The 18631-nt window shown below is 48.4% G+C and overlaps 2 protein-coding genes across 9 annotated transcripts in view; one reads left to right on the top strand and one right to left on the bottom strand.

The window, feature by feature from the left end:
* The first annotated feature begins 1317 nt into the window (after positions 1 to 1317).
* The window catches only part of CC1H2orf76 (chromosome C1 C2orf76 homolog), a 69468-nt gene continuing 52154 nt past the window's right edge, over positions 1318 to 18631 (top strand). For 4 of the 8 annotated variants that reach the window (XM_053214912.1, XM_027055954.2, XM_027055951.2 and 1 more), the window contains exon 1: positions 9976 to 10096. Coding sequence is in view for 2 of the 8 variants with exons in the window: in XM_053214911.1 (XP_053070886.1) it covers positions 1712 to 1759 (48 nt within the window). In the remaining 6 variants the exon portion in view is untranslated. Of the gene's footprint in view, positions 1760 to 9975; positions 10097 to 18631 lie in introns of those variants that run through there. The other 4 variants (XM_053214911.1, XM_053214909.1, XM_053214910.1 and 1 more) reach the window with 4 other exon arrangements.
* DBI (diazepam binding inhibitor, acyl-CoA binding protein) lies at positions 4329 to 9927 on the bottom strand. The gene is made up of 4 exons (XM_027055961.2): positions 9779 to 9927; positions 8621 to 8738; positions 6028 to 6090; positions 4329 to 4625 (listed from the first exon to the last, which is right to left on the bottom strand). The coding sequence occupies exons 1-4, from the start codon at positions 9785 to 9787 to the stop codon at positions 4552 to 4554; spliced, it is 264 nt and encodes an 87-aa protein (XP_026911762.1). The 5' UTR covers positions 9788 to 9927; the 3' UTR covers positions 4329 to 4551.

The following is an 18631-nucleotide window of genomic DNA, read 5'->3' on the forward strand; positions in this document are numbered from 1 at the left end:
TGGGCAGGCACATTAGTTTCCTGGGGTTCCTGCAACAAATCACATAAACTAGGTAGCTTAAAACAATAGAAATTTATTCTCCCATAATTCTGGATGCCAGAATTTAAAAAAAAACTTCTTTTCCCCCAAGGGCAAGAATGTCTTTGTCGAAGTGGGATGCTGGGGCGCGGGGGGGAGGGAGACTCTCAAAGGCCTGGAGCTCTCCCAGTACTCAGCTGCATGCCCCACTGTGGCTGGCAGATCCAAGTGGTGGTGACAGCCCGGGGCCAGCAGCCAGGGTCAAGGGCCCCAGAGATTACCCCTCCCCACAGTGCCGTGCCACATGCTTGCTTTCTCACCAATTTCCCTGGAAAGACTTTATCGGACTTTACAGCTACATACAAAAGGAAAATATCCGTAGTCTAGAGCTATGTTCATTCATTACTTAGCAAGGATACTCACCCCAAATCATAAAACATTCAGAAAAAGCTATCGGTTGGGGCACCTGGGTGGCTCAGTAGGTTAAGTGTTCGACTCTTGATTTCGGCTCAGGTCATGATCTCGTTGTTCGTGAGTTTGAGCCCCACGTTGGGCTCCACGCTGACAGTGCAGAGCCTGCTTGGGATTCTCTCTCTCCCTCTCTCTCTCTCTGCCCCTCCCTCCCTCATGCTTGCTCTCTCTCTCAAAAAAAAAAAAAAACTATAAAGAAAATTACAAAAAAAAAAAAAAGAAAAGGAAAAGCTGTCAGTTGACCAATTCCTGGTCTTCCAAGGGTTGAGTTGTATCCAAGGCAGGGCAGTGGTGGGGGTGGTGTTGCAAAGCAGGGGGTGGATTCTCTGGATGAAGGCAGAGAGGGCATCCCAGGGCACCTCTGTTGCCCTGCAGTTTGTGGTTTACAGATCTTTCGAGGCGAAGATGGCACCTGAGCTGTCTTTCAACTCTAGACTCCTGAGGGAGCTTTGCTTATTTTCTGGTCTGTTCTTAGCTACCCCATGTTCTTTCAAAAGAGAAGTCATGCAGAATCACACAAATAAATAAGAGAGGAAACATTCTGATCTCTTCCTTGGGAGCTGCCAAGGGCAGAGGCGTTGTCTTGCCTTGACCCAGGCCCCAAAGGCAGAGCTCTGCTAAAGCCTGCCTCTGCTGGTTATTCTTCCTGCCCTGTCCTCAACTCCAAACACCTGTAATTTAATTTTCAACACCTTTAATCATCTGGCTACTTAAACCACCCCCTCACAACTTCCCAGCCTGACTCACATCAAGGCAGGCATTTCCGGTGCCTTCTCTTTCCCCTCCTACGGCTTTCCTTCCTATTTATCCCAGACAATGCCCTTCTGCTCAGCCTCATTTTATTGATGAAGAAACTGAGGCATATAGTGGCAGAGCAAGTCCCTTATTGATCTTCGACACTGGTTCCCAGGCTTTTGGCTTTTGGAATTACTCTTGTGTAGGGAGAACATCCTGAGACAACCTACACTTACTTGCATTTGCAGTAACTTCCCACTTAATGGAGCCTGGCCAAGGTGGGGAACAGCCTTCTGTGGCTCTAGGCCAGGACCTGTCCGGATAATGGGGAAGGAAGTATCAAGGGTGAGGATATGCATTAGGAAAGGCCTCTGGGCTGCTAGGAAGTTGTGTCTGCCGGGCATTGTGAGGTTCTTTACTCTATCAGCCCATTTTCTAGATGAAGAAAATGTGGCTCCAAGAAGATTCGTGATCCGGCACCTGAGAGATGGCAGTGGGATTCACGGGTAAGTCTGTCGCCAGAGGCAGATTGGAGGTAAGAAGTACCTCAGGGGAGCTGTGGATGCCTCACCGAGGAGAGGGAAAGACTGGGTGCCCTGCCCTGCTCCTCTGCCCTCCTCATTTGTTCCCAAATGACACCCTGTGAATCCTCCCCGGGCTGTATATGGACTTCCGCAGAAGCCATTGGAGCAGGCATGACCCCTGAGCCCACTGGTGACGTGTTCTCAGAACACCACAACTGGCTACTTTGGTAGAAATCAGTACCACTACTCTATAGTGTGTGTGTGTGTGGGGGGGGGGGGCTGGGTGGGGATGGGGGTGCTTCAGGGCTCCCCAAACCTCGCAGAGCCTCAGAATCACCTGAGATGCTTAAAAAAGCATGTTTCACTGGGGCCCTGCTCTATCCTGGGAGATGTGACCTGCCTCCCTGAGCCACTCCACAGGAAGACTGGCACAGGTGGGGCGTTTCCTAGCACCTTCTGCTAGCCCAGTGAGGCAAGTGTCACCCTTGTCCTCTGAGCGACAGTGGAGATGCAGGTCTGAGTGGCAGCCAGTGGCCACGAGAGAGAATGTGACAGAAGGGGACAAGCAGGGCCTTCCTGGACAGAGACTCCTGGGTTTGGATCCATTCACGTCACCTGGGCCTTAATTCCATCATCTCAATAATGGGTCCAGTAGTCCCGATTACAGAGCATTGAGGTGTGGTGCCCACTTCAAAGCAGGATTGAATTCACCAACCTGAGTGGGAGGCTGGCCCTGCGGGTTCTCACAACTGACAGCCAGTGACTGGAGGCCGCGCCAGTTGTGGGCGGACGGGCCTTTTGCTTCTGGGCTAGGTCCTTGACTCTGACAGACGTTGTTTGCGAGGGACGTTCCCAGGGACAAGAGTGGTTTTCAGACTGGCGGGACAAAACTTCCGGATGAAGTGCCACACACCGGGGACCCGCTCTATGGCAGGAGTTTTCTCACACAATTTCATCTCACGCGGACCCCCACCCTCGTGGTAGGCGTGCTGGGCCTGAGCCCGGAGCCAGGTCTGTGTGGACAAGAGCCACGCCCTGGGCTCCATTCAGGGTGGCTTTTCCTTTGGTTTACACCAGAAGCAGCCAAACACTGATCAAAGCAGATAATCCAGATAATAATAGGTGTGTGGCTATAGCTCCCTACTGCCTCCCTCAGGGATCATGGAAGCCTGGGAGTTCTGCGGCCTTGGTGGCTGGCACCACCAGGCTGGTGCAGGGCAACCAGGTGGGAGGAGAGCAGATCTGTGGGCCTCCTGCCCCACATGCCCTCAGTCACATTAGCGCCCAGGGGAGACTTCCACCTAAATGGCATCCTTACTCAGGAAGTCACTTCGCTCCAGTTGCACGGCTAGGCTTTGGGACTTTGACCCCATGGGGAGCAGGTTCCTGCCTACCCCTGAGCTTCTGGGCCTAGTTTTCCATGCGCAGGCTGGGCTGGAACCGGACGGTCACCGTTCTCAAAACCCACTGATGTAGTCAGATTCACGGAACGCCTCTGACCACATCTCCTTCCCAGCAGCCGCCTATCACATTTGATGACGGTCAAATTTTGTACTTTTCAACTTCATTATCAAGACTTCTCACTCTCTAGTCCCATTTTCCATCGAAGGCGTGCCGTACTCCAGCCATATCAGACAGTTGCCCTCCTTGCCGTTCCAGCACGGGTCACGCCTGGGGGGCCACCTTGTGTGGTACGGGCACCTGAGCCAGGGAGACGTGCACGTGAATGCTGGCTCTCAGATTAGTCACCAGCGGAGTGACCTTGGGCAAGTCACTGTAACTCCTGTTCTTCTGGCTGAACCATGTCTAAGACCAGGGCACAGGCTTTGGAGGGAACGGAGAGCTGCTTGGCCTCGAGGAGCTTCTTGATTTCAGCCTCCGCAGCCACAGCTGCATGATGGGGAAACCCCAACCTTCCTTGCAAGACCGTGGAAATGAGTGGAGTAGAACATCTGGTGAGGGCCTGCCAGCTCTTTTTTTTCTTTTCAGCAACCTACACCCACCAGGGTCGAGCTCCAGCCTTTCTTCTCTGTAACCTTAACCCCTGGCCTCCGGGGTCCTGATCTCCTTTTTTCCCTGCTAAGCACCCACACCACCCGACTCGGTTATGCCCGCCCAGCTGCCCGTGAGCCTGGGGCTCTGTGGATGCCCCGTGGCAGGTATAGTTCATTCCTGACAGGGGCCTCTGACCTTGTTCATTTGCTCTGGAACCACGGACTGGATGGACCTCAGACGAACCTTAAATATTTGTCAACCCTGCTTTCCTCAGAGCTTGAGGCCAGCAATGTCCCCAGCATAGGACTGGCAGTCCCTGCGGCCTGAAGTCTCAGCCAGCGCATGCAACTGATGTGGCTGGAATGGGGAGGAACAAGGAGTTAGGAAAAGCGATTTCTCTAATTCTTTTCCTCCCCATCAGAGGTGTGTGCACTTCAGGCTTAGACTAGGTGGGTCCCCTACCTCGCACCCTAGCAGAGTGGAGGCTGAGCTCCAACGCTTCCAGACAAAATCTTTAGAAAAAGGAAGTGAGGAAGAGCCATTAGAACGGAGGAAGCGATTTCAAGAACTCTGATTACCAAAGACTTAAAGTAACAAATGCACTTTTAATTGATCTACAGATAAAAACTACTCAGAGCACGTCAGTAACCATTTCAGCCCCTACTCTGTTAGGGCCGTATCCTGTAGAGTCTTCAGGATCTAGGTTAATGGGCTATTTTCATCATTTCTCGTCATCCACAGCATTAGAAAAACAAGGCATTGTTATCAGTTTAGATGAAATGCATCGCCGGCAGCCAAATCCAGTTCCTTATATTCCATATTTTTTCTTTAGCTCTTCTACTTTGTTGATGTAAGCTTTCATGGCATCTTCCTTGGAAGTCCCTGGAAGGAGTCAACAGGGTTATTGGTCAGAGAGGCAGCACGGTAGGAAAGCAGCAGACTGGAGCCCTAGACAGCCCCCAGTTTTAATGCTCTGAGGCTCAGTTTCCCTTGTAAAGTGGGGATTCCACTACCTGCACCTCACAGGCTTGGCCTGAAATACTTAAGGCGCCTGGCCCACGGTGAATGCTCCACAGAGCCCTGAACCCATAACGTGTATACAGCTGTCCTGAAGCTTGTCATTGGCCTGCCGGCCATGTGAGTCCCCCACTGCTGGAATGAGCGGTCAACCTGAGCCTGGGGAGAGAGGCTGGACACTCCGGACAGGCAGGAAAGCCTAACACGGGGAGCTGTAGTGACTTTAGTCGTCCTGCTTCCTCTCATGGTTGGCTTTGGCCTATCAAGTAGCCCTCTGCCGGGCTCTTATCTGCCAGATGTGGCCATGAAAAAGCAAAGCCAGATGCCCTCTTCTCCCCAGAGGGAAGCTGTGAGTAAAGTTTCATGAACTCTGAGTGAAAGCAGCTGGCTCATGGAGTGGAAGGAGGCAAAGTTTTGCCTTCGTGCTGCGGTCCAAAGGGCACTGACCTCAGCAGTAACACCCAGTTTCCTGGGTTCTGTGGCGAAGGGGAGATACGCCGGGAATCCGAGTGCTTTCTGGAGCATTGGAGAGTACACGGACACTGGGACAGAAATGCCCAGTGACAACGGGCAGTCAGACGGGCATTCCTGTCCCAGTTCCTTGCAAATCCTAGGAGTGTATTTATTGTACTCTGGCCCTTTTTGAATTCAAGGGTTTTCCATTTGCAGGAAGACAGAGGGCTTATTCAGAAATGAGCTAGCAAGAACACAAAAGCTGGCAGGCACTTCACTGCCAACTTGTGGGTCCTGCTGCTGCAGGTGGCACGTGATTAAGTCGGAGCCGGGCTCCTTCTTGGCTGCCGTTGCTTAGCATATAATAGCTCCATTCAGGGGCCTACGATGTGCCAGCAGCCTGCCATGCATTAGCTCATTCCTTTCTTTTATGTGCCTTTCTGGCTGGAGGGGAGCTGGGGAAGGCTGCTTGGGTAGGGGGTCACTACCCGGCCTTGTCGGGGAGAGGAAGGTGCGGGAATATACGGAAAACCCAGGCCAACTAATTACCTCCCAGCCTTTTCTCAGTAACCTGGTCCCCAGCCCCTCCTCTCCCAATGATGCCATTGCGCAGAGATGGTGCTCTTGGAGGAGGCATACATGGTATTAGAAGAAAAAGTAGGTGGCCCAGTTTTTTTCCATTCTGGCTAGGTTAGGCCGGTTTCTAGCATGGGCCTCATCCACTTTGTTTTCTCTCCTCACCCCTAACACTTCATAATGAAGAGTGTTTCATTACTGGGCTTCACAAACCGGGGAAACTGATGAGAACAATCACCTTTCAGCTGATTCCAGGCATCCCACTTGGCCTTGCCTTTGAGATCCAACAGTCCAGGCCGTTCTGAAACAAGGGAAGAAAGGACATTAGATCCGCTTCAAGCCTTTTTAAAATGTTTTATTGATTTTTGAAAGAGTGCGTGTGCGTGCGTGGGGGAGGGGCAGAGAGGGGCAGGGGCAGAGGATCTAAAGCAGGCTCTGCGCTGAGAGCAGACGGCAACCTGATACAGGGCTTGAACTCGTGAACCGTGAGATCACGACCTGAACTGAAGTCCAAGCCTCAACCGGCTGAGCCACCCAGGTGCCCCGGATCTGCTTCAAGTTCTAATGGAGAACATTATCGATGTTCTTGCACTGAAAGCCATCTTTCACTTCATCTGTTCCTTCCAGGCTCTGTTATGGAGTTAAATGGGTCTAGCATAGTGGGTTCTGCCTTTAGAAACCCAGATGTACAGAAACCCAAACTTATGATCTAAAGAAAACAGTAAGAAAACTTTTCATTACTAGATGGTCTTTGTTTTAAAAGTTAAACAACTCTAAGATTTCTTTTTTCTTTTTATTTAAAAAAAATTTTTTTTAATGTTTATTTATTTTTGAGACAGAGAGAGACACAGCATGAGCAGGGAAGGGGCAGAGAGAGAGGGAGACACAGAATGTGAAGCAGGCTCCAGGCTCTGAGCTGTCAGCACAGAGCCCGACATGGGGCTCGAACTCACGAACTGTGACATCATGACCTGAGCCGAAGGCGGACGCCCAACTGACTGAGCCGCCTAGGTGCCCCTCCAAGATTTCTTTTAAAAGGCATACTTAAAAACATTTTTTTTTTTTTAAACAAGTACTACATCCATTTATATGGCTTAAAATCTGAATGCTATAAAGAGGGCTACTATAAAGTTTCCCTCCCACCCCTGCTCTCAGCTACCCGGTTCTTCTCCTTCATGCTATTATTGCTGTCAGTTTTCTGGGAGTCCCTTCCTGTGAACAGTCTGTTCATATCCTTGCCCCATTTTTCTACCAAATTGTTAGTCTAATTCTTGATGATTTGTGGGCAGTTGTTCCCCCCGAAGGCAAAGCATCCTTAAAGTTATACCATGATTTTATGCTCCCAGGCCTGTCATCAGCTGCACGTGGGAAACACCCTCGCCACCTCCCCGCTGACCTATTTTACTGCCATGCTGAGAGCAAAGGCAAAAGTAGCAGTGGCAGTGCTCACCGCCGGGACCACTGTGTCTGAGAAACATCAAGTCTCCGCAGGTGCTTTCAGGGAGGTATTCCCAGGGGTACCAGGAGGTGCACCTGCAGAGGGCGCACTCCAACAGCCCTTTTTGTGCAGATGGAGACATACATTTGCACTAACTCAGGGCCACCTGCCTCTTGTGGCACCTGATAGGTGACTTGTGCGACTGAGGACTGAGCTTTGGATTTTTTTTTTTTTTAACTCTTTCTAATTTAAATTTAGATGGCCACACGTGGCTAGTGGTGACTGTATCTGGACGGTGCGGCCCTAGAAGGAGCCGAAGCCTCCGCAGTCAGGAAGTGAGAGTTACTCAAGCCAGTCTATGTGTGCTCCTGCAAAAGAAGGGCAGAGGCCAGTGTCTGTGAAAATCCTGTCTGGCAGAAAAGCATCTCAGCCCCTCCGGCCACCCCCACTTCATCTTTCCCCCCTCTCCCTGGAGGATAGAGAATTTATAAACCTAGCATAAAACTCATCTTTGCCCCTAGACCTCTCTCAGCTAAGCCCTTCCTGTGAACTTTGATTTGGTGCTGCTCATGATCCTTAGCTCTGGGCACCATCTCCTGCTTCCAGATGGCTGGCAGCCACCGACTTGCTCCACCCTCCACCCCAACTGCAGTGGAACTGGGGGCCATGCCACCCTCCTGAACAGACAAGGGGGTGACCTCCTTCTGGGCTGCCATGGCCACCGCCTCTGAGCCCTTGCATAGAGTGAATCGTGCTGTTGCCTCAGTACACATCTGGGTTTCAGGGACTTAGGGGAGGAATAAAAACCATCCAAGGGGGGAAAGGCTGTCTTCAGACTATGGTAGTCTAGACTATGGCCTCAAAATCTGTACCAAGATTTTTTGATAGGCGAGAAATGGTCATCAGGGCTGTGGTCAGCAAAACGGCTTCTGACCTGCCACAGGAAGCCAGCTGCTTCTCTGCTCCCGATACCAGGCTGCCAAGTGCTCTGACTTCCGTCCTGACTGTCTGGGGAGGCATGTTACTGAAGCAGCGTGGTTCAACAAAGCTACTACTGAGTTGAGACCAAGTCTCTTCCAAGCTGGGGTCTTTGCTTCTTCCCAAGTAGATGCAAAATGCTGGTGACACCCCGTAAAGTCCTCCCCAAACTCGGGTTTGAATTCTGTGACCTGAGCCACTGAGAACAGTGCAGGGTCTGGTGAGTCCCATTCAGGAATGTGATCTTCGTGAGGAGTGGGGGGAGCCCCATGAACTATTACCATGTCCCACGTGAAGAGTAGGGCTTCGGGCGGTTTTGAGAGTGCAGTTCCCACAGATTAGAAGAGCTCCAGCACCCATCAAGGCTGCTGAGCCTGCTTTGACGCGGGGCCTTCCCAAGCTCATCTCAGCATACCTGTGTTTATGTCACCCACAGTTGCTTGTTTGTAGTGGCCGTAGATGAACAACATCTCATCATCTGCTGGCTTGGTCTTGAGGTGCTTAACATCCTCAGCAGCTTTGTCAAACTCAGCCTAAACGTGGGGGAGAGGAAAGGCCTAAATAGAGCTCAGTAATGGGGAGAGACAGGTTGGAAAGGCAGCACTCCTGAGATGCCCCTGAGGAAAAGCACTGTGTCTTCTCATCTCCCCAAGAGGGAAGCCAGAAAGATTCAGCAAAACAAGGAAGGGAAGGACATTGGTTCACCCATTCGATGGACAACTATGTACTGGATGCTCTCACTATTTATCAGGTGCTAGAAACACAGCGGTGAAGGAGGAAAGTTAGGAGTGCCTGCAGTAGGCATTCACTTCATTGAAAAAGCAGCGTGGCCAACTGCCTGACCACCCCTGGGCCAGGCCGGGGTCCCAGTAAAGCCTCGACTTGTGGATAGGACTAGCACAGCGTGTTTGAAACAGCTGAGATGGGTACAGCTTTGAGTGCGGCTGGCCAGAGGCCATTGGACCCCTCCCCGCCTGGGACCAGGCGTCCAGCGCCGACCTCTCTCCTGGTGTTCCAATTGGAGAGAGGTGATGAGTCAGAGGTCATTCCACACAGCTCGGTCTCAGAAAAGAGGCTACATTCCAAGGAGGGAAAGGCCTCTGGGTCACCTCTCCCCTTCTCGTACGTTGGACACTCGGCCCCTGAGCCCCCTGACCTCTAAACTGTTAACAACCACTTCCTTGCTTTCCCATTCTGCATGGCTTCCCTACTCTTGCCCTGACCTTCCGGATAGGGAACTCGGTCCCCTTGCTCCTTCAATCCATGCAACCCTCTACCTGCCACCTTTCTCCTTAGGACCCTCTTCTCCAACTCCTGTTCCTGCCTCACCGCGGAGTCCACCCCACGGGCAACTTCCCAGCAGTTACCGGTGGGTAGCTAAGTCCAAACCTGGAAAGTTCCGCTCACAAAGCTCTGTGCAAAGAGTCAGAGCTGGGCACTGGTCCAGGAGGCACAGCGGGGCCGGGACGGGAAAGACTCTGCGGAGTTCTGCTTACGGGATAGTACCCCCCTCGACCCCCCCCAGTTTCTAGCCCCGCCGCACCTTGGCAGCCAGGCTAGGCACGCGCTATACCTGAGACATGCCGGCGGGGTTGCAAGGATTCCAGAGACTGAGCGGAGGCGGCCAAGAGCAGGAAGCAGTAGCACAAGACTCGACTGGCAGCGCCTTTAGAGGCGCAGCCGCAGGCGGCTCCAACCGGGCCAGGCCAGCGACAGGCAGCCAATCAGAAGCCAGCCTCACGCGGGGGGCGTGTTCAGCCTCCGCCGCGCGGCCAACTTCTCCCGAACCCACGTGGGTTGACTCGCGCAGGCGCAGAGAGGAGCCGAACGGGACGTCGGGAACAGGTCTGGGCCGCGGAAGTCGGGCGTGCTTGTGGGTCCGTGCAGGCAGGTCCGAGCGGGGTTCAGCTCCGGACCGCCGTGGGGGAATGCACCGCGGGGCAGAGAGGAAGGGGCGGTGGCTGAAGAGCAGAGGCTTTTAAATTTGTTTTATTAAATCGTGTATCTGGAGTGAAGAGCCTGGAAGTTGCGGCTCTGGACTAGCAACCTCTCAGGCCTGGGGAGGGCGAGTGCGCTCCGCTTCTCTCGGGGGTCTAGAGGAGACCCTCCGGGATCGGTCCGTGGAGAACTGCGCCGTGGGAAGTTGGACCGGCCCCAGAAAGGCGAAGCCCAGGCCTCTTCCTCTGAGCTTTGGGCGTGTCTGTGACCTGCCCGTGGCTTTAAGTTTGCGGTCCTGCAATGCACAGTTTTGTGTTGCATTTCTCCATCGGGTGCATTAAAAGCTTTGCCAGTGTCTTATTTGCCTTAACAAACCCGGCCCGGACCAGGTACCCAGCAAGTGTCTGTCAAGTGAATGACTCTTCATTGACAAATGTTTACTGAACTCTCTGCTACCTAACTTGCGCTCTTTTAGACCTTGAGGATACAGCAGTGAAGGAAACAGATAAATTCCTGCATTCCTGGAACATTGGGGATGCTGGTTAACAAAATAAGTAGAAAGTTTGTTAGGGGGATAGGGGGTTGGAAGTTTAGTTTTACATGGGAGGTGGAGGGCAAGGGAAGGTAACATTTGAGAAAGCCCCTCAACAGAATTTCCAGGCAGAAAGTAAGTGTAAAGGTGTGACCAGGGAGTGGAGGGAAAGAGAAGAAAGAGAGGAGACTGGAGAGTTGAAAGAGGTGACAGGCTGGCTAGGTGACGGAGAGCGTGGCCTTTTTAGGTATTATATGGTACTTTTATTTTGAGATGGGAAGTCAGGCTTTTAAGCAGAGGATGAGACTGAGAGGTCAGGTCTTTACAAAGTTAGGGTGATATTCTCCATGGGAACAGAAAGGAGCAGCACAGGTGGATGGCAGAGTTTGAGGATGATAAGAATTTTCTGGTAGTGGTTACAAAGCTGGCTGAAGGGAGGGAATTGATGGAAAATTCTCATTTAAAAAAAGATGGGGCTCCTGGGTGGCTCATTCGGTGAAGTATCCGACTCTAGATTTTGGCCCAGATGATGTTCTCACCGTTGTGAGATTGAGCCCCATGTCCGGCTCGGCGCTGACAGTGGGGAGCCTGCTTGGGATTCTCTTTCTCTCTCTCAAAATAAATAAAAATAAACTTGAAAAAAAAGAAAGGAGATGATTCCTCTTCAATTCCTAATTTGTGTCAAGAGGTCTAGACTACAAATCCACACCCCCCTCTCCCCAATTTATGGCCATAGGAGTTTAGAAAAAAAGGTGGGGTGGAAGCTTTCGGAGGTAATTTCCTAACTAGTGGTAGGCCAGCCTTTATAAAATGTTTGGGAAGAAGTGGAGGCCAGTAGCAGAGAACAAATCTGGAGGCTTTATTTTAGTGTCTGTGTAATTTTGGTAGAGAAAGCAAAGCCAAACAAATTGACAAAAAGTTTGGAGTTACACTGGGGGAGATTACATTTGAATCTTAACAAGTACAGTTTTTTCCCCAAAGTGACAATTCAGAGCTGTTTTTGTTTTTGTTTTTATTTTTATTTTTTTAAATCCCCTTCTGAGGCACAGATGAAGCCTGGATTCTGTTCCATCATGTAGTGCTTACAGATGTGCTAATGGGAATTCAGATTATTGCCTGTGTGGGTCAGATTTCTGGTCAAATGTATCTTAAAATCACTAGGTTTTAACATTAGGTTATTATGTTTGGCACATTTGAAAAGATTAGGTAGCTCTGACCGTGTAACTTCATATTCCTCAGAGATTGGTTGATGTGATTGAGTTTTGACTGGACACTGTAGAAAGCAGGGCTAGTGTTTTAACATGGTAGTCTCCAGTTTATTTTATCTTTTATTTTTATTTTATTTTTGCTAGAGTGTAAGCGGGGAAGGGGTAGAGAGAGGGGGACAGAGGATCTGAAGTGGGCTCTGTGCTGACAGTAGAGAACCTGATGCGGGGCTTGAACTCCTGAACCGCGAGATCATGACCTGAGCTGAAGTCAGACGTTCAACCCACTGAACCACCCGGGTGCCCCTCCAGTTTGTTTGTTTGTTTGTTTATTTTTTTAATTTTCAAAAATTTCTCATTTTTTCCTTCAGATTTTTATTTAAATTCTGGTTAGTTAATATACAGTGCATTATTGGTTTTAAGAGTAGAATTCAGTGGTTCATCACTTAATATACAACACCTAGTGCTCATCAAAACAGGTGTTCTCCTTAATACCCATCTAGCCCATCCCCCACCCACCTGCCTCCATCACCTTTGTTCTTTATTGTTTAGAGATCTCTTGTGGTTTGTTTCCCTCTCTTCCCCCCACCCCATATGTTCATTTGTTTCTTAAATTACACGTGTGAGTGAAATCATATGGTGTTTGTCTTTTTCTCACTTAGCATAATACACTCTAGCTCCATCCATGTTCTTCCAAATGGCAAGATTTCCTTCTTTTTGATGGCTGAGTAGTATTCCATTGTGTATATATACCACATCGTCTTTGCCCATTCATCAGTTGATGGACATTTGGGCGCTTTCCATAGTTTGGCTATTATTGATAATGCTGCTGTAAACATCAGGGTGCATGTACCTCTTTGAATCTGTATTTTTGTATCCTTTGGGTAAATAACCTAGTAGTGCAATTGCTGGGCCATAGGGTCGTCCTATTTTTAACTTTTTGAGGAACCTCCATACTATTCTCCAGAGTGGCTGCACCGATTTGCATTCCCACCAGCAGTGCAAGAGGGTTCCCGTTTCTCCTCATCGTTGTCAACACCTGTTGTTTCTTGTGTTAATTAAAATAATTTTTTTTTGCATTTATTTATTTTTGAGAGACAGAGACAGCATGAGCAGGGGAGGGGCAGAGAGAGAGAGGGAGATAACAGAATCAGAAGCAGGCTCCAGGCTCCGAGCTGTCAGCGCAGAGCCCGATGCGGGGCTTGAACCCATGAACCGTGAGTTCATGACCTGAGCCGAAGTCGGATGCTTAACTGACTGAGCCACCCAGGCGCCCCTGTGTTACTTAATTTTAGCCATTCTGACAGATGTGAGGTGGTACCTCATTGTGCTGATGATTTGTATTTCCCTGATGATGAATGATGTTGAGCATCTTTTCGTGTGTCTGTTTGCCATCTGGATGTCTTCTTTGGAAAAATGTCGCTCTTCTGCTCATTTCTTACTTGGATTCTTTGTTTTTTGGGTGTTGAGGTTGGTAAGTTCTTTATCGATTTTGGATACTAACCCGTTATCCGATATGTCATTTGCAAATCTGCTCCCGTTGTGTAGGCTGCCTTTGAGTTTTGTTGATTATTTCCTTTGCTGTGCAGAAGAGAAGCTTTTTATTTTGCTGAAGCACCAATAGTTCATTTTGCTTTGTTTCCCTTGCCTCGGGTGACGTGTCGAGTGAGAAGTTGCTATGGCCAAGGTCAAAAAGGTTGCTGCCTGTGTTCCCCGCTAGAATTTTGGTGCTTTCCTGTCTCACATTTAGGTCTTTCATCCATTTTGAATTTATTTTTGTGTATGGTGTAAGAAAGTGGTCCAGTTTCATTCTTCTGCATGTTGCTGTCCGGTTTTTCCAACACCGTTTGCTGAAGAGACTGTCCTTTTTCCATTGGGTATTCTTCTCTGCTTTGTCAAAGAACAGTTGACCATATAGTTGTGGGGGCAATCTCCAATTTAAGTGGAGTTGATTTGTTGGTTGCTTGTTTGGAATATGCTCCACATTCCTAAAACAAAGCACTTTTTCACATGATGGTTTTGTGCCCAGGTGAATCCACAAAAGTTGCTTAATGCAGCTGAACTATGGAACTAGTGAGGATTGCGGATCCCAGGGAGCAGGGTGCTAAGTGGTTTTTCGTGTTGCGGAGCCCCCGCCTAGGCCAGGTTTTGAAACAGGTGAAGGCATGCCCTCCAGCCTGCTTCCTGCTTCCTTCCCTCAGGGACTCATTTTGGGTAATTTCTACCTGAGGAAATGGTGTCTTAAGGCCTCCACTTACTGCTTCTAGTCTATGCAGTTGGAATGACATTTAACTTTTAACCTAAAGAGATAATAGCAAGCCGGCATCTGCGATTTAGTTTTTTAAAGTAAATTTTAGAGTATGTTTGGGGGTCAATAAATTATACGAATTTTTTAAATGTTTTATGTATTTTTGAGAGAGAGCAAGCAAGCATGAGTTGGAGAGGGGCAAAGAGAGGGGATAGAGGATCTGAAGCAGGCTCCGCGCACTGACGGCAGCGAGCCTGATGTGGAGCTTGAACTTGCGAACCTTTGAGATCATGACCTGAGCTGAGGTCGGATGCTCAACCAACTGAGCCACCCAGGCTCCCCTAAATCATATGAATTTTTAATTCTAAATTTGGGTAGCATTGGAAGGGAAATTGCTTTGCATATTCCCCAGAAAGTGCAAGTTCCTCAGCTTTGTTTATATCCTTGCTAGCAACTAGCACACTTTGTAATTATTTTATTTACAGTCATTTTTAAAAATTTTTTAAATTAAAAAATTTTTTACATTTATTTATTTTTGAGAGCCAGAGAGAGCCAGAGCACAGGTGGGGGAGGGGCAGAGAGAGAGGGAGACAGAATCCGAAGCAGGCTCCAGGCTCTGAGCTGTCAGCACAGAGCCCGGTGCGGGGCTCGAATGCGCAAACTGTGAGATCATGACCTGAGCTGAAGTCGGACGCTTAACCGACTGAGCCACGCAGGCACCCCCATAGTCATTTTTATTTATGGATTCTTCTGTCTGATCTCCCTCCTCTACATAAGCCAAGGAGAATAGGGATTACCCTGTATTGGTCAGTTCTGTATCTCCAAGTGCCTGGCACTTCTTAGACACCTGAACAAAATGGCAGGTGAATGAACAGAGTCATTTGCTCTTTAGGAAATGTAGTCATTCTGATTAGCTGTGAACTTGGAAACTATTAGAACTGAATGTGCAACTCTAGGCTATGGTAAAGTAGATTAATTCTGGTAAAAGGACTATGTAACCTCTTTGTATCACAGCCAGCTGGAAACAGAACACCTGAAATATTAAGAGAAGATGGGGAACCTGATGAGCCAACTAGTCAGCCTAATCGGCCTTCCCACTTAGCGGAGAGGCTCTTGTCATTGCGCAGCCTGCCCTCACATCCTTGGGGTGCCAGTCTTGAGTACTCACAGGCTACCCTTGCTGGGTCTCAGCGTAGAGGCAGCCGGGCAAGATGCCTTAACAGAGGTTGAAAGCAGTGCTTGCCCAGTGGGTGTGAGTCGTAGTTTTACATTAGGTGTCTTGATGTAAACTAAACCTCTAATTTCTAAAAGGAACCTAGTTATTTAAAAAAATGGACTACAGTTACAGGAAAGCTTTGCTAGAAGGCAAAAGCTAGAGTGCTCACAAATGATGAATTATCTCCATTCAGTATTTATTTTCATTTCTTGGTATGTGATTCCTGAGGCACGGCTCAAGCAAAGCTGGGAGGAGATTAGTGTGTTTTAAAGGGAAGGAAGCACTTGGGAAATGCTTCTGGGGTAGGAGGTGGGCAGAGTCGGGGGCGTTTGTTTTGTGAAGGTGGAGGAAGGAGGTAAGTGCTGAGATGGGGGGATAAGAATGCAGCGTGGCTTTTCTCTCTGTTCCCTCTGTTTTTTCCCCCCATTCTTTTCTCTTCCTGTGTCTCTCTTACTCTTCTGATGGCATAACTCGGTTTTGGTGGCCAGGCAGCTGGAGGTGTTAGCCAGTCCCTCCCCTTTGCCATTCTCTTGTTCCTGTGAGTGTTCATATTCAGAGGAATTGTAGCAAGCTGGATGTGAGAGAAGAGTGTGTGTGTGAGACCCATATGTGTATGATTCGCTCCTTGTCCTGTGTCTGTCCAGCTAACATGGTGGGGTGGTATTTTGGGCTGAGGTGAGACTAGGAGACCAGGGCTTGCGATCAGGGGGCTGTGGTAGGAAGTGTTCTACGTTGTCTAGGAGTAGGGAAGACTTTCTTAAGACTTATTTAAACGTAAATAAACACTGCTGAGATATTGCCTGTATCCTGTCTAGAAATACTTATGACTGGGGCGCCTGGGTGTCTCAGTTGGTTAAGCGTCCGACTTCGGCTCAGATCATGATCTCACGGCTCGTGAGTTCAAGCCCTGCATTGGGCCCTGTGCTGACCTCTCAGAGCCTGGAGGCTGCATCAGAGTCTGCCTCCGTCTCTCTCTGCCCCTGCCCTGCTCACACGCTGTCTCTCTCTTTCTCAAATATAAATAAACATTAAAAAAAAGGAAGTATTATATTTATGACTAGGGATAGGAATTAGAAATACTAAAATATGATGACAGGTGTTTTGACTGATAATTCCTTTGGAGACAATGCCGATTTTTTGGAGATTAAAAAAAAATTATTTATTTTGAGAGAGAGAGAACATCCATGCACGCACTTGCAGAGAGAGAGAGAGGGAGAGAATCCCAAGCAGGCTCTACACTGTCAGGGCAGAGCCCAATGTGGAGCTGGTTCCCATAAACTGGGAGATCATGGCCTGAACCGAAATCTAGACTCAGAAGCATAACCGACTGAGCCACATAGGCTCCCCGAAACAATGCCATTTTAAAAAAACAAATACTTTATTTTTATTTTGAGATAATGCACTAAAAAAAAAAATCCCTAATTTTTATTTTGAGGTAATCGTAGGCTCGCGCAGTCGTTAAATAATGCAGAGATCCCTTGTGCCCTTTACCTGTTTTCTCCCAATGGTAACATCTTGCAAAACAGTAATACCACAATTGAAATACTTAAGATACAGGACATTTCCATCATCAAGAGCCCTCCTGTTATTCTGTAATAGCCACAACTGCTTCCCTTCAGCCCTAACCCCTCCTTAGCTCTGATACGATTATGTGATTTTTCTTCTTTAGCCTTCTGCTGTGGTAGATTACACTGATTACTTTTGAAATATTGAACTAGCTTTGTTTCCTTGGAAGAAACCCCACTCGGTCATGGCATGTAATTCCTTGTATATATTGCTGAATTCCATTTGCTAATAATTTAAGGATGTTTATGTTTGTATTCTTAAGACATGTTGGTTTGTAGTCTAGAATGATTCTGTCATTCATAACAAGTCTGGCCGGTGAGTTGATCCTGACCTGAATGTGTTGCGGTGCAAGGTGGTGTTACTAATCACTTTAGCTACAACTGGGGACAGATTTCTCAAAATAAGCCAAGTGAAAGAAGCTAGACAAGAAAGTATAATCCATTTGAGTCCATTTATTTAAAATTCTAGAAAATGCAGATTAATCTATCATGACGGCAAATTAGTGGTTACCTCGGGAGAGGACCAGTGATTATACAGGGGCATGAGTAAACTTTGGTCGGGAGGCAGGGGAATGGATATTTTCATGATCTTGAATGTTGTAATGCTTTTACAGGTGTATACAGGAAGTCAACATTTAAATAATTTTGTAATATTAATTATTAAAATTAAACAATTTTATTAAAATTAAATGATTATCAATTAATATTTATTAATAGTAAATATTATTATGTAATTATTATATAAGTAACTCATTGTATGTCATTTATACCTCAATAAATAAAAGAACTAATACATGGAAAGAACACACCTGGGGACAGATTTCATACCACCTTTTCTAACTGGAAGACTGGTCGTAGGGAAGACTATCCATAGGACACACCTAAAGCAATGAGCCATTTAATCTTCTGGAAGCTCCCACTGAGTAACTAGATTAGTTTTGGAGTGATCACCTGTGTTGGTTACCCGAGAGCTTGCTTGTGGTGTTTTCTTGAAACACCCATGGGTCTAAGATGCAAATAACAGCACTTTTGAGAAGGAGGCAAGTTAATACTTACACACACACACACACACACACACACACACACAAATCACAGGCCTGGTGGTGCACATGGTGTCCTTGGAAAGAAATTTCTTTACAGTTTACCCTGGGAGCCTTGTGGCTCAGAGGGCACAGGTTGTCAAGGCCTCCAGTGTAACCTTTAGCCAGCTGGTGGACTGGAGGGTTTTCACTTGAGTACATATCGTTGCATGTGGAACTTGCCTTTGGTGGGGCTGCCTGAGGGCAGTCAGTCCTGTCTCTGTCCTGTCTGTGCTACCAGCTGAGTGGCATTTGTCTGTGGGAACAGGCGGAGGAGACGCCTGGAAATGTTGACAAGTATTTTGCATGGGAGGCATCGGAGCTGGGATGTATGCGTCAGATAGACTTGTTGGTAACAGTGATCGTATGGTGGTCAGAGCCATCTTTCAGGGGTCGGCAGATTCAGGTGTCAGGAGATTGGAGGTGCTTACAGTAGTTTGGGGGGAAACTCAGCAGGGTATTTTGCCTCATGAGGACTATTGCAGGGACAGGCAGTTGTGAAAGACAAAAGATCTCTAAAGAGCTCCCTGCCTGCGTTTCCTGGGGTGTAAGTCGTTCTCTCCCTAGATGCTGAGGTTATCTCACTCCCTCCACCTGTACAGAAATCTGCGTGTTTCATTCCAGCATCTGTCACTTTCACCTT

Source organism: Acinonyx jubatus, chromosome C1, assembly GCF_027475565.1.
Source record: "Acinonyx jubatus isolate Ajub_Pintada_27869175 chromosome C1, VMU_Ajub_asm_v1.0, whole genome shotgun sequence".
In the NCBI taxonomy this organism is placed as follows: domain Eukaryota; kingdom Metazoa; phylum Chordata; class Mammalia; order Carnivora; family Felidae; genus Acinonyx; species Acinonyx jubatus.

Bases quoted from the DNA above. Each gene is read 5' to 3' on its own strand.
- DBI (XM_027055961.2), bottom strand. The intron at 6,091-8,620 runs GTATGCTGAGAT...CCCTTGTTTCAG, and splicing joins TGTGGGTGACATAAACACAG to AACGGCCTGGACTGTTGGAT. The intron at 4,626-6,027 runs GTGATTGTTCTC...GACTCCTTCCAG, and splicing joins TGCCTGGAATCAGCTGAAAG to GGACTTCCAAGGAAGATGCC.